General features: G+C 56.5%; 1 protein-coding gene across 2 annotated transcripts; it reads left to right on the top strand.

The window, feature by feature from the left end:
* Positions 1-850: 850 nt before the first annotated feature.
* TIE1 (tyrosine kinase with immunoglobulin like and EGF like domains 1) lies at positions 851-14,866 on the top strand. Of its 2 annotated transcripts, none has more exons than XM_058843145.1 (23): positions 851-1,440; positions 1,906-2,193; positions 6,443-6,553; positions 6,660-6,815; positions 6,908-7,039; positions 7,323-7,463; positions 7,664-7,792; positions 8,178-8,323; positions 8,455-8,599; positions 8,847-9,005; positions 9,174-9,311; positions 9,405-9,695; positions 10,701-10,991; positions 11,516-11,829; positions 11,929-12,139; positions 12,296-12,406; positions 12,511-12,701; positions 12,829-12,942; positions 13,107-13,177; positions 13,430-13,470; positions 13,590-13,686; positions 13,923-14,022; positions 14,267-14,866. In XM_058843145.1, exons 1-23 carry the CDS (start codon positions 1,395-1,397, stop codon positions 14,336-14,338), a joined length of 3,495 nt encoding a protein of 1,164 aa, XP_058699128.1. In that variant the 5' UTR covers positions 851-1,394; the 3' UTR covers positions 14,339-14,866. The 2 variants fall into 2 exon arrangements, with proteins under 2 accessions (XP_058699128.1, XP_058699130.1); XM_058843147.1 differs by having other exon boundaries at positions 852-1,440; positions 11,516-11,709.
* Positions 14,867-15,005: the final 139 nt, after the last annotated feature.

A 15,005-nucleotide genomic window follows, 5' to 3' on the forward strand; every position in this document is an offset into this window, starting at 1 on the left:
TGCCATCCCTCCCTCAGCGTGCCACGGGCACCACACAGCCCCAGAGCACTCTGTAAATAGTCGGAAGTGATGAATGGGTTTCCCTTTCCTCTCCATGTGTGCTTTAGATTTTTGGCCGGATACAGAATGGGCTCAGGACACATCAAAACATGAGACTCACTCCCTGGCAGCCCTGGCTTTCACATGGGAACAGTTTGATTTGTGAAGCACTGTGAGGTTTGGTGTGTGAAGCTTATGGTGGTTTCCTGGGGAATGCTTTTTGTTTGCCAGGCAAAGAGCCTGCAGCCTGCTGGTGGCTGGCACAGGCTCCCAGGAATGCCGGGTGTGAGACCCTCACACTGGGGCTGGGCTGTAGCAAGGCCATGCCGTGCTGTGCCCATGCCAGCACTGTGCATGGGAAAGTGCTCAGGGAAAGCCAGGCTTTCTCCTGCTTCCACTTCCCCCACAATATGCTTACCATAACATGAAGGGTTTTCTCCTGGGGCAGTGGCCACCCTCCCATGTGAGCTGGGCAGCTTGTTGACACCCTGCCTCTGCTCCCACTCAGTCCCTCTCATCCTGGGCAGTGTCCCCACGACGGGCCAGTGCCGACGAGCGCGGGGCCTGGGTGGGCCATGCCTCGCACCCCGGCCCGTGGCGGCGGGAGGCCGAGGTGCCGTGAGGTGTGCTCGGCCTCAGCCCCGCCGCACGCCGCTCCCCGGGGGACAGCCTGTGCAGGGCTGCTCCCGACGGCTCCTGGAGTCAGGGCCGTCTCCAAACAATGGGTGGAGAGCAGGAAACGCCGCATGGGAAACAGGATTTGGCTCCGCCGCCGCCGCCAGCCACGGCCCCTTGGCCCCTTTCCTTTCCCTGCTCCAGAGAGCCCTTCCCACAGCCAGCAGCCGCCGGGCTGCACCGAGGGGATGGGGATGCCACCGCCCGGGAGGGCTGGGGCATGAGGCACTCTGAACCTCGGACAAAAAGCAGGGTCGGGACACCTCCTGCCTGGGCTAGGGGCTCAGCATGGCTCAGGGAACCCTGAGCGTGCAGCCCTAGCCCCTGGAGGGGTGGGCAGGTGCCTTTCCCTGGAAGAGCTGCCACCAGGCAGGGGACCCCGGTGGCCCCTTGGCCACCAAGCCTTGCTCGCCAGCAGCCGGCTTGCCACAGAGCCAGCAGAAAACGGGGCATCTCTCTGTCTGTGCTCAGGCTATGCACCACAGGACGTGATCCCAGCTGCCCTGGAAGTCAAGCAGCAGCATGGAGAAGAGATGGGGGGCACAGGCAGGGAGCAGCGGTCCTGAGCTGCCGCTCACGTGGAGCTCCTAGGCAGCCACAGCCTCCAGCTCTGACCCCCGTAGCCAGGAAATGCTGGGGATCTTCTGACCTCTGCCAGATTCGGAACAAGCTCCAAGGACATGGGACTCCAGGTTTATCTTCTACTTCTCTTCCCACATCTGGCAGGTAAATTGCCCCTTTTCGTCTGCCCCAAGTGAGCAGCCCTTGCCTCAGGGTGGCTTGGTGGGACGAGGCAGCTGTGGAAGCTCAGTGGCGCCATCGGAACAGGGTTGGGAGGGAGGAAACATCCCTTTGTGATCAGCCATTTGGAGCCTTTAGAGGCCCCTGGCTGCCTGTCTCTGACATGGGAGGAGAGGCATTCCAAGACCCCCATTCTGATGCATACTTGGCTCATGTTGGGGAGTTGATCCAGCTGGTGTCTCCAAAAGGAGAACAGAACTGCTTACTGTGTCATCCCAGTGCATCTGCAACACACCTTGCTTTGCCCTAGCTGTGACTTCTGGGATGGGGGTGGCAAAAATGTCCTGGAAAGGGGGAGACATCTGGGTGACAGGATCTGGCCCTGAGACAGGGCTGGTGTGGCCATGCTCTTGCCCAGCGGTGACACACCCTTGTGCTCCCTCACCCCAGGGGCCATCCTGGACATCACCCTGATCGCCAATGTGCAGAGCCTGTCCCACTCCGACTTCTTCCTCTCCTGTGTCATGGGGGAGCGCGACGTGAGCTACCTGCAGATTGAGCGGGAGAACAAGATTGTGATGACCCATCCCAAAATGGGCTTCCAAAACTACCGCAACCGCAGCAACCAAGTCCAGGCCAGGGGCTTCTCCAAGGGCGACCTGGTGGGGATCCTCTACTGCCTGGGGCGCACCCCAACTGAGCAGGCCCAGGTGGTCTACGTGCACAACAGCCACAATGGTGAGTGGCTTTTGGGGGCAGCAGGAGCAGTCAGGGAACCTGCCTGCCCTGTGCTTCACAATCCCAGTACCAGCCAGAGTGGTAGGGGGACAGTGGTGACCCATAAGCTAGATTTGGGGTCCACCAGCACCGGTGGGGTGCAGATGGAAGGGATGTACAGCTGGAGGAGCATGGCCAAGCCACATGGAGGAGCCGTCTGGATTTGTAATGGTGTCTGGGAGAAGGGCAAGGTCCAAGAGGAAGTTGAGTGCCCTTGGAGGAGGTTGTAGGATCTAGAAATCATTAACCAGAGCAGGGGGCAGCCCTTTGGAGCTGTGCCAGCCCATGCCCCCAGTACAGGCTCAAGGGGAGGAGGTAGTGCTGGGGCAGATCTTTGGCAACCTCCCCAGGTGCTGGGCAAACACCATCCCAGGGCAGCACGTTGCCGCTCCAGCAGTGGGGCTTGCTGAGAGGCGCTGCCAGACTGCACTGTAGCTAAGAGCAGTGCTGGGCTCCTCTCCTACTCCTGTTTTGGGCCATAAGAATTGAAACGGCATCTCTGGGCTGACCAGCAGCAGGGATACCACTTGGGGCAGCACTCTCCCACAGTGCCCCTCTGACCTCCCCTCTCTGTGCTTGAGACTTTGCAAAACTTGAAATTTTCTATGATGTTTGCCTCAGGGTGCTTTCTAGCTGTTTTTTAGAAAGTTTAGCTAAAACATTTAACCTTTTGCTGAGATAAGAGGAGGGAATACAAGTTTCCCTGCCTGTGTTGAGATACAGCTTCAGCAAGGAGATCGAGTGTCTCCAAGGTGGTGCACAGAGGCTGCTGGTAGGGCCCAAGCATCCCCCAGGGAGCAGCGCTCAGCTTTTGTCCATGTAAAGAGATTCAAGCTGAAAAATGGCAGTGGTCCTATCGGAAACAGAGCTGGATGTTCTGAGCAAGCAGGGTGGCACTGAGGAATGGAGCAGGGGCGAATGGAGACAGTGTGGGAGATATGATCAGCAGCATGGGGTGAGGAGCACAGAGGGATTCCTGCACTCGCAGATGTCCTTGTTTGTTTTTAGTGACCCACAAAGCAAGACAGGTGCTTTGTGGGGGGTTTGGGTTTTCTATGGCGTAAATTTTAGAAACATTCTAAGCTCCTAACCAAATTTTAATAGAAGAAAAGGGGCAGTTGTGAGGTGCCCCCCGCCCAGGGAGGCAAAGATTTAGTTTCAGATAAGCATTGTTAAAGTGAGAGGTATGCCTTTAAAGCCCGGGAAGTGTGAATTCCATTGCTCTGCCTCAGGGGATGGGCCCTGTGAGCCCGGGAAGAGCTGCTCCACCCCGGACCCCTCGTGGGGTGGCAGCCTAGGGGTTTGATTGGGTTTGAGCCCATGCGGTTTCTCCCTTGCTGTGTCCCTATTAGTTCCTGACCTTAAACTTCACCCTGGTTCTGTCCCACAAAACCCATCACCCTGCCTCTGTTCTGGGCTCTCTGTCTCTGAATCTAAGCTGAGTTTGTTCCTATGCTGAATAAATGGTTTCCTGACCATGTCAGTCACTGGTGATTGTAGCCTCTCTGGACGTGTTCCTGCAGCCTCTGAATGCTACACTTGTTTATAAATCATGGATGGAGGTCACGGCTCTGGGGCTCCAGCCTTGGGACAGTGTTTCCCTTAGTGCGGTGTACTCAGTCAGTCCCACTCCTGGGTCCACTTTGCCAGGCCAAAATAGTGCCTTGGAGGAGCTAGTCAGTGCATGGGTTCAAGCCCCTGTGGGAGTTATAAGTGCCAAAAAGGTGTCTCTTTCACAAGTTCTAAAGAAGCTGCTATTGCTCTGTTTGGGGGAGAAGTTAAGACAGATAAAGGAATTAGTAAGCAAAAAATTTGCATGTTTGCAGGAGGGCTGGATACAGAACCCACTGAAGGGACTTGGTGTGTCATCTCATCTCTCCTGTTTAGCCTGAGAACACACTAAAGCAGGCCAGGGCAATGAAACAGTGGGTGAGGAATGCTGTTAGAGGAAAGCTGGCATCTCCCAAAAGGTCACGCATGGAGAAGAACTTAGGAGGTTTGATAAATTTTGGAAGCATTGCTAAAAAAACAAAGTAAAGCAAATCAAAGAGATCCTGAGAAGCAATTTCAAAAGTGTTTAAATCTGTCAATAAACTATCTTTTACACTTTCCAGAGCAGAAAGACACCCAGAAAAACAACTACAGAAAACCAACATTTTTAAGATTTTTTTGTGTCTGTGTTCACAACAGAAAAGTAGGGAAAATTTTCTGGGGGACCTGTCTAAAATGCCACTGTTGATAGCAGGAGACAGGCAATAAATAGCAGAACAGAGCAGCAAGACATTGCCAGGCTGGGTGTGCAGTGAGCAAGGCTGTGTTGCTGCCCTTGGGAAACCAGACTTTCCAAAAACTTCTGGGTAGGGAGTTACAGGCCTGAAAACTTAAGTCAGGACCTGGCAAATTATCAGAAATTGTAATAAAGAGCAGAACATGTGGTTGTATGGTTCCTGAGAAAGAGGCAGCTGAGTTTGCAGTGGTAGGATCTCTGGGGTGGCAGCAGTGAGGATGTGGAAGACCAAATTTGATACTGTCTACTCAGATTCCTGGAGAAAACTGGGAAAACTCCCTTTCAAAGTTTCTTTGAGATAAACTTTGCACCCAGGGGGTAGCAGGAGAGATCATTGCATGGGTAAATAACTGGCTAAAAGAAGGGAGAGTAAGAATAGGAGCGGTCTGTCACTGTCGGACAAGAAATGGCTCACACAGACGCAGCTCGAGGTATAGTGAAAGAATAATTCTTGTTTATTTGTTCTTTCAGTATTTATAGGTTTCTGACCATGACCAGGGATTAGATAGTCAGGTTAACACCTTCCCAACCACACTGGCCATGAGAGACGTCCATCAAAAGGCATATCTTTAATGGAATGTATAAACACCTGTGTTTATAGTTACTTTCCTGGGAAAAACTTTCCTGGCTAGAACTTGTGAAAAACAATATCAAAGGCCTGATTCTCAGGGCGACAGTGGTCCTTGTCACATGAGGGAGTTCCCACTGGCATGGCATGAGATCTTTGCATGGAGTTGGGTCACCAACTGTGGGTGCAAAGAGCTGAACAAGCAGCTGTGCTGGCTGCTGTCCCCGAGCTGCCTGGGGAGATAATGATTGAACTATGGAGTGACAGAGAGACAGGGGAGAGATGCAGCCAGGGAGGGCTGCAGTGATGGAATGACTCAGTGTGCGCAAGAGTCGTGCCCGTGGTAAATCGGTGTGCGCAAATGCACAGTGTTGTGTTTGGGGATCCCCAGGGAACTGTCGCCATTTATTCCAGGGAGTGAGGTGGAGAGAAAAAAGAGTGAGGGCCATATCTGTGAGCCCACCACTCCACTGGAGGCTTCAAAGTCCATGGGAGAAAGTTCCCAACTAGACGGATAGGTGGGGAGGCAATTCTGAGAAATTACTGCCAAGTGTGACCTGCAGTGCCCTTCCCTGGGCGTCTGCGGCGTGTGCTGCTTCCTCCTGGTCCTTGGCCTCAGAGGAGCACGACACAGGGCTGGATGTGTTTTAGCTCCAGCCCGGCATGGCTCCTTTTAGTGTGTGCAAGCTGGAGTACTGCCAGGCTCCAAAAGCCAGCAGCCGCCTGTGTCCTCCTTTGTGTCTGTCCTGGCACGCCCAGGGCTTGGTTTCCCAGGCCTTAAGGTATTTATAGCCCTGTGTGTGCTCCGGCTGGGGTCTGGCTGACTCACAGTAATACTCTGGGAGTTCATTGCTGCTGCACACCCCAGCACCTGGGGAATCGGGAAAACAGCCATGACGGGGCTGCTGGTCCTAGGGCCTGGAGTGCAGCCTCCTGCACACTTAATTCCCCTCAGCTGCCCTGCTTTCCCTGCCTGCAGCATTCCACACCTCACCAGCAGGAGGGGTGCACCACACACATTTGTCCCAGATGTCGCCTCCCCAGATTGCTGCCAGCAGCATCCTGTGCAAGTGGTGGGCTGGTCGGAGGGCAGGGTGCCAAATCTCATTCCTTGGTGTCTGCCTGAAGGGGCTGAAAGGGAGCCCTGTCCCTGCAGAAGCTTTGGGGGTCGTGGGTCCAACATGGAGCAAACAGGGAAATGTGTCATGACATTCCAGAAGAAACGTGGTGGGTGCCGGGCTATGCCAGGGTGTGTCCTGGTGTAACTGGTCTGAGGGTGTCAGCACTGCCCTCGGGTGTGAGTGCCCTTGGGGGTGACTGCTGTGCAACTTGTGCCTCCTCCTCCTCCTCTGCAGCCCACCTCTTCCCGGTGAAGGCCACACAGTCTGTGAATGTTGCCGAGGTGGCCACCTTCTCTGCCAGGATCCTCAAGAGGAAGGAGACAGATGTTATGTGGAAAAGAAATGGCAAGTGGTTCTAAGAGCAGACACAAGGCTGGAGCTGCTCCCAGCTGGTGCCTGGCACTGGCCTGGGCGCATGGGAGGTCACAGATAACCCTCTGTCCCCTCGCAGGCACCTACTACCAGACCACAGACCGGGGCGAGGTGCAGGATGACCACGTCGTCCTGACACTCCCCAATGTCAGTGTCAGCGAAAACGGTGTCTACAGTGCCACGTTTATGGGGGACAGCCCTCTGTGGAGTGCCTTCTACCGCCTCATCGTGAGAGGTGAGCAGGGCCCTGGCTGCCTGGGGACTGGGGACAGGCGTACCCTTGCCCTGCAGCAGGTGGCACTCTGGCTCCCTCTGCTCTCTCTGCAGCCTGCCCTGCGAAGAAATGGGGACCATCCTGTGAGAAGGACTGTCCCGACTGTCTGAACGGCGGCATCTGCCACGACCATGTTGGTGAATGCATCTGCCCTCCAGGGTTCATGGGCACCCGCTGTGAAAGAGGTGGGTTCCACTTCCCCTGCACTGGGTGCTGTGCCCAGGGCACATGTGAGGGCTCTTTTTCACCCCTAGACCTGAGCACTGTGTCTAGAAACACCATGTTCATCCCCAGCACTTCCCCACCCTCAGTGCCCTCTGTTTCTGGGCCAGGGCTGGAGCACCCACATGGGTCCTATGTCTCCCCGATGTGGTGAGGCTTGGGCCCCAGAGTGAGCTCTATGCCATGCACAAGCAGTAAGTGCATGGATGAATGGTGGGTGAGGGCAGACCATGCTTCTTTTTCCAGCCTGCCAGGAAGGCCAGTTTGGCCGCAACTGCCAGGAGATGTGCCAGAGAGCCCAGGGCTGCCGGGGACTGAGCTTCTGCCTGCTTGACCCCTACGGCTGCTCTTGTGCCTCGGGCTGGAGTGGCTCCCGCTGCGATCAAGGTACAGGGACGTGGGTGTCCCTGCCCCCCAGCCTGGGATTTCTCCAGGGCCTGGCTGCTCTCCAGCAGCACTTCTGCAAACCTCTCCGCATCTGAGGGTTGGCACAGGCTGAGAAGTACTGCTGCCTGCATCAGCTGCTTGCTCTCTCTGTGATCCTGTGCCATGGCCAGGGGTAGCAATGAGCTCTTCTCTTCCCACAGCCTGTCCCTCAGGATTCTATGGCCCTGACTGTGCGCTGCAGTGCACTTGCCAAAACGGAGGCAGCTGTAACCGCTTCAGTGGCTGTGTCTGCCCCGCAGGCTGGCATGGGCAGCACTGTGAGAAGTCAGGTGAGACTGGCACAGGTCTGTTGCATGTTTTCATCCCTCACCCTCAAGTGGGCGCTGATTCCTTCCTCACTAGTGACTGGGAGGGCCATTGGCTATTGGTCTCACCAGCTGGTTCAGCAGGACCCTGGCCTGCAGAAGTAGCCTCCAAGTTTGTGGAAACCAGAACATTGCAAGGGCAACATCTGGTCTGCCATCCCAGCATTATCTGTGCTGAGAGTGTTGCTGAATCCAGCATGTGGGGTGGGGATCGGGGCTGGACTACAGCATCCATCACCTTTCCCTTGGCACCACAGTCCGGCCACATCTGGGTCCAAAAAAAGGTGCCAAGCTTTCTTGTGCCTTGGGGGGAGCAGGGCCAGCCCTAATGTTGATTTCTGTGTACCAGACCGGTTCCCCCAGATCATCCAACTGGCCTCAGAGCTGGAGTTCAACCTGGGCTCAGAGCCCATCATCAGCTGCGTGGCCATTGGCAACCCACTGCCCACCAGGGACAGCGTGGAGCTGCGCAAGGCTGACGGCACTGTGCTCAAGGTACTGCCCCGTGCCCTTGCCCCACCACCCTCTCCATGTTGACAGCTCCCTCAAGAGTACATGGGGCTGCTGGGCAGCTCCAGGCTGATGAGGGGCTGAGCCAGGGGCTCACAGCACCTTCTGTGCCTCAGGTCATCAAAACCATCATCGAGCCGAAGCAGATTACCTGTGAATTTGAGGTGCGGCACCTGACCAAGGCGGACACAGGACTCTGGGAGTGCCGGGTCTCCACAACCGGGGGTCAGGACAGCCGGAAAGTCAAGGTCAATATCCGAGGTGAGGGAAGTGTGGTGGCATGAGCAGGACAAGCCAGGGTTGCTGAGGGAAGCTGCCAGCGTGGTGTGGCAATACCATGCCTGTGCCAGACTGGGTGCCTCCCATCGTGGGCTGCAGTACCAGCAGACAGGTTTGGGTGATTATGGAAAACTTTCCTGACAAAGGTGGAAGGAGCCAAGACGTGGCAGATGTATCCACACTCTGTTGCTCCCAGTTCCATCAGTATCATTCCCTTCTTCCCCCTAAGTGCCACCAGTGCCCTTGAGCGCCCCCCGGCTTTTGGCCAAGCAGAGTCGCCAGCTCGTGGTGTCACCTGTGGACAGCTTCTCTGGTGACGGACCCATCACCTCCATCAAACTCTTCTACAAGCCCAAGGATGACAATTCAGCATGGTCATCCATTGTGGGTATGTGTCTGCAGGGCTGGGGGACACAGAACCTGTGTGGGAGGGAGAGGTCTGAGGTGGGCAGATGTCTCCATACCAGGCTCCCCATGGTGATGCTGAGGAGGATGCTGGTAGCAGGGCAGACTGTGGATGATGGGCATGGTTTTGACATGTCCTCTTGGCCAACAGTCGACAACAGCGAGAACATCACCCTCATGAACCTCCGGCCAGTGACCGCCTACATTGTCAAGGTGCAGCTGAGCCGGCCAGGGGCTGGAGGGGAGGGCAGCAAGGGTCCCGAAGCCATCATGGTGACTGACTGCCTTGGTGAGCCTCCATCTCCCTGACCCTGAACAGCACAGAGCCTGCAAAGTCTCACAGCTGATGCGCCATGAGGTTTTGCTGCCTTTTTGTTTGCAGAGCCCACAGCCAAGCCTGTGATTGAGGGCTGGTCCATAGAAGAGAAAAACATACTTCATGTCAACTGGAAGTTGCCAAGCAACCATGAGCCAGCACATGGGTTCATTGTCCATCTCTTTGACTCAGCAAGGCGGCTGGTCTCTGAGAAAAACATCACGTCCATCTCTGTGCTTTCTGCCCGCATCGGGGACTTGGAGTTTAACAAGGAGTACAGGCTGGAGGTGCTGGTGTACCACTGCACCAGCCTGGGGCCGCCCTCTGACCCCTATAAGGTCATGATCAACAGCAAAGGTGGGTCCAGAGCAATGCAGGGAACTATAACAGGGAATTACAATGATAAATCAGTTATAGTTGTAACAGCAACCATCCCCAGGTCTGGCTGCTTCTTATCCCATCTCTGATAGAACAGGAACAGCTGTTTGGGGAAAATGGACCCTCCTTTCCTCACTAGATCCTGCAGCCTCCAGCACCAAAGAGCTGAGAAACATCCTAAGCTGAACGTGACATTCAGGTCACAAATTGATCTGGTCTCTGTACCCTTGCCCAAACCCTGATGGACCTGTCTATACTTGCAGCCTTTACACTACCCTGTAGCAACAAGTTCTTCAATATAATTATACTCTGCATGAAAAAAATATTTCCCTTTGGTTTGCTTTAACCCTGCTGCCAGGTAATTTTGCCAGGTGATCACTAGGGCCTAGGGAGCCCTACAGTCCCACCTGTGGGCACACACACACATGCAGCCCCTGAAGTGGGTGGAAGACCATGGGGAGGTGGAACACTGGCCTAACCAAGCTTTCTGGCAACCAAGGGGAAAGACATGTGCAAGGCCTTTGGGGAGGCTTCGCACCATACAGTACACATTGAGAGGACTGGCAGGCATCAGGCTTGAGGGATGAGAGGTTTTCTCCACTCTCCTCTGCTTGCAAGAGCTTTGTATGACTTGAGAATTTGGGGTTAGGGATGTGGGCAGGCAGGGTAGGGCCCAGAGGAGGTGGTGGGAGCACAGTATGTGAGGGAGGCCTGAAGAAATAAAATGTCACAAGATCTAGTCAATACACAGGCATCTAGACCTCAGGCTGGAACATTTGGGGGTACAGTCCTGCTTCACTGTGGTACATGGAGAGCACCTCCACCTCCTCCAAGCAGGGCCCAGGGGTCCCTGAAGATCCCTCAAAGTTGACCTGGCTCTGGTTGCCATTGCCATCCACAGGGTCCAATCCTAACAGCAGCACTGAGCCCCTGCAGCACGAGGAGCCCTGTTCTGGGACTGACACTCTTCCCTCTTGGTCCCAGGGCCCTCCTCCCCACAGCTGCTCTCGGCAGAGCCCGTGTCCGACACCGCCATCAGGCTCTCCTGGCAGGTGCCTGAGTACCCCAACGGGGGCATCACCAAGTACATCGTGGAGCTGCAGCAGGTGGGGGGCACCAGTGAACCCCAGTGGATTGACACCGACAGCGGCGCCGAGACCACCAAGATCGTTGGGGGCCTCAACGCCAGCACCAGCTACCAGTTTCGTGTCCGTGCCAACTCCCATGTTCCAGGGGAATGGAGCCAGCCCGTGAAAGCCAAGACCCTTGGGGACGGTGAGAGGGGTGTCCCAGCAGGCAGTGGGCTCACAGCTCTGCTGCAGCTTGGGGTCAGATTCTGGGTCAGCAAAGAGTGGTTGGGGTGCCTGTGGTAACCTCTGAGCATGGCTCTGAAGCAGTAGCCCAAGACCAAAACTCTGTGTCCTAAGAAAACCTGTTCCTCTTAGTCCTACAGGAGCAGCAGTGGCATGATGACATCATGGCACCTACAGAGTGACTCTGCCTTGGGCAGAGGGGGATGTGAATCAAGGGGCTAGGGGAGCAGAGCCAGCATGGGAAGAGATCATGGCTTGACCCAAAGCTGGTTGGAGTTCCAGAAACCAGTTGTTCAGTGCCAGGACCTGGGCTGTGACACTTTCTCCTCTGTGCCATTGTGGCACCAGGAGTTCAAGATGTGGTTATGGTATCTTCACTGGGGGCCTGGGTGCTGGGAGAAGGCTGCTGTCATCATTGTTGGCCACTAGTACAGTCCAAGCAGGGCTTGACCATGGACCACAACCCTCCATCCCTCCTTTTGGCAGGAGCACTGAGTGTGCCGCCCAGCCTGGGCAGCCAGAGCACTGAGCAGGCAGGAACAGACCAGCAGCTGCTCTTGGCCATTGTTGGCTCTGTGTCCGTCACTTGCTTCACCATCCTCTTTGCTCTCCTGGCACTTTTCCTCATCAAGAAGAATTTTTTCCACCGGCGCCGCACCTTTACGTACCAGTCTGGCTCGGTGAGTGCCGCCTGCCCCACCAGGACCGTGTCCCCTGCTCCCCACATCCCAGCCCGATCCAGGTCACGTTCCATAGCCTCCAGCCCGGATGCAGCCAGACCTCACTTCCACACGGAGAGGGTGCGGAGCCCGCCCTTGCCCATGACTCCTGTCCTGCTGGGACTGCCGCGTGGGCAGAGGTGCCTGGTGCCCCTAACCTCACCCGCTTCCATCTGCCAGGGGGAAGAGACCATCCTACAGTTCAACTCAGGGACCCTGACCCTGACACGCCGGCCCAAGCAGCAGCCTGAGCCCCTCAGCTACCCCATCTTGGAGTGGGAGGACATCAAGTTTGAGGACATGATTGGGGAGGGCAACTTTGGGCAGGTAATCAGGGCCATGATCAAAAAAGACGGCCTGAAAATGAATGCAGCCATCAAGATGCTGAAAGGTGAGTGCTGAAAGGGGAGACAGGCAGGGTGGGCTGAGTGCTGCAGCTGTGTCCTGGGCCATGCTTGCACTGGGAAGCATCAGGAGTCATTTGCAGAGAAGCAGAGGACAGTCCCCTGTTGTAGGCCTGAGGTGTTCATCCCTTCTTTGCTTCCAGAGTTTGCTTCAGAGAATGACCATCGGGACTTTGCTGGGGAGCTGGAGGTGCTGTGCAAACTGGGCCATCACCCCAACATCATCAACTTGCTGGGTGCCTGTGAGAACAAGGGTGAGGGCTGTCCCATTCTACCCCGGCCCCACAACCTCTGCCCAGCTGTCTATTCCTTTTTGCCGGGGGGAGCCCCAGCAGCCCAACCTCCTCCTGCCCCCCAGGCTACCTGTACATCGCCATTGAGTATGCTCCATATGGAAACCTCCTTGACTTCCTCCGCAAAAGCCGAGTCTTGGAGACAGACCCAGCCTTTGCCAAGGAGCACGGCACTGCCTCCACCCTCACATCCCAGCAGCTCCTCCAGTTTGCTTCAGACGTGGCCAAGGGGATGCAGTACCTGAGTGAGAAGCAGGTACATCCCAGCAAGCCCCTCAGATCACCCTTTCCCTGAGGCCTGGGGGCTCCCCCATCAAGGCATGAGGTCCCTGGGGCCAGCAGGAGGGAGCATGTAGCTCCTGCTAACTGCTCTTGCTTTTCAGTTCATTCACAGGGACCTGGCAGCAAGAAACATTCTGGTGGGAGAAAACCTGGCCTCCAAAATTGCTGACTTTGGCCTCTCCAGAGGGGAGGAGGTCTATGTGAAGAAAACAATGGTGAGCCAGGAGCGAAACATCTCCATGGGGCCTGCACCAGTGTGGTGGGTAGGATGCCCACCATCAGTGTGACCAACCCACCATGGCAGGACTTTCTGGATCAGAGCTGTCTTCCACGCAGGGGGCTGTCCCACAGCCCTGATGGCTGCTCTCTCTTTCCCCAGGGCCGTTTGCCAGTTCGCTGGATGGCCATCGAGTCTCTCAACTACAGCGTGTACACCACCAAGAGCGATGTGTAAGTGCTGCAGGAGGAGGCACCAGGCCGGGGCATGGCTGTGGCCATCTCCACTCCTGTCTGGCGCAGTCAGAGAGGTGATGCTATTGCTCTGGCTGCTGCAAGGGCGGGAGGTGATGCTGGTGCATCTCCCTGAGGAGCTGCTGGCTCAGCCCAAGCCCTGGTTGTGTGTTCCACCCTGGGCTTTGCCCTGTTCCCATCAGTGGGGCACAGCTGGACACTCTGTCACAGCCTCGGCTCCTCCCTTTCCAGGTGGTCATTCGGTGTCCTGCTCTGGGAGATTGTCAGCTTGGGTAAGGTTCTGCTCTGTCCCCTGCCTTCACTCAGGTCCCTGTAGGTCTGATTATCCTGCAGACCCAGGGGAACACCCTAGGAACTGTCACCTCCTCAGCCCGTGTGTCTCTGGCTGTAGGGGGGACACCGTACTGCGGGATGACGTGTGCCGAGCTCTACGAGAAGCTTCCCCAGGGATACCGCATGGAGAAGCCGCGCAACTGCGACGACGAGGTGTAAGTGGACAGAGCCTTGGCTGATGGTGGCAACCCACAGGGCTCACACCAACTTTCAGCAGCTTCTGCCTTGCCTTCTGGTTGTCTCCGCATGGTGGCTGACGGATGGGCTGGGGTCCCACACCCAAACACCTTTCCTGGGTTTTAGTTTCCCGCCTGCTTCCCCATCTCCCACAAAGAGCTTTTCTGTCTCCTCTCCTGTGCGCACTGAGCCGTCCATGACTCTCCGCCCCCAGGTACGAGCTGATGAGGCAGTGCTGGCGTGACCGCCCCTACGAGCGCCCTCCCTTCGCCCAGATCTCCATGCAGCTCATCCGCATGCTGGAGGCCAGGAAGGTGAGTGGTAGCGGCTCAGGGGGAGGGATTCCCACAGGGCACGGGGCTTTTCCACATGCTGGAGCATCCCTTGAGCTCAAGGACCGGATGGCCAGCAGCAGAACCATGTGTGGGGGGTTAACCCCACTGTCACTTTTAGGGTGTGAGGAGACAACGGAGCACAGTGCCCACGAGCAGGCTATTGGGGATGGGAGGTAGATGTGGGTATGTTCACAGCTGGCTCCTAACTGGGATTCCCCCACAGGCCTACGTGAACATGGCCCTGTTCGAGAACTTCACCTACGCGGGGATCGATGCCACTGCCGAGGAGGCGTGAGACTGCGCTGGCACCGCTCAGAGGGGCAACGCTGGCCCCAGCCTGCTGGAACAGTGCTGTGGAGACAAGGGGCTGCTCGTCCCACTCCAGGGCCAAGCAGCCAAATGGCAGAGCCCCTTCCCAAGAGTGCCTTCCCTGCAGCAAGACTGTGCTATCCCTTCCCTGTCATGGTGCCAGCCACTAACAGCCCCACACTGCTGGGGGCATGCTGGGATGGCCCCCAAAGACAAGCAGCAGCAGGGTGCTGGCAGCAGAGCAGGCAGGAGAGGGCCTCCCTCAGGAGCCAGGGTACTGCCTAAGCCCACAGACACAAATGCTCAAGCTTTGGGGCAAGAGGAGAAAGCAGCAACACAGCAGCTGGCCATCCTGCAACTCTCAGCATGCTCTGGGCCTGAGGTGGTGCCAGGGGTTGTGAGCAGCACTGCTGGCATGGGATGGGGCCACCCTGGCAGGTGCAAAGGGACAGTGTTGACTGTGCACAGCCTCCAGCTCTGCCTTACAGACAATAAAGATCATGCAACAGCCGTGTCCAGAGGAGTGTTGGAGGGACCCAGCTCTGCCCCACTGACAGCACTGGGGAACAGGATGTGGGGGCCCAGTGATCTGCTGCTGTGGTGGGCACTCCTCAGAATTCTGTTCCATTGGGGTCCTCTGATAATCCCCAGTA

Source organism: Poecile atricapillus, chromosome 7 (genome assembly GCF_030490865.1).
Source record: "Poecile atricapillus isolate bPoeAtr1 chromosome 7, bPoeAtr1.hap1, whole genome shotgun sequence".
NCBI classification, from domain to species: Eukaryota; Metazoa; Chordata; class Aves; order Passeriformes; family Paridae; genus Poecile; species Poecile atricapillus.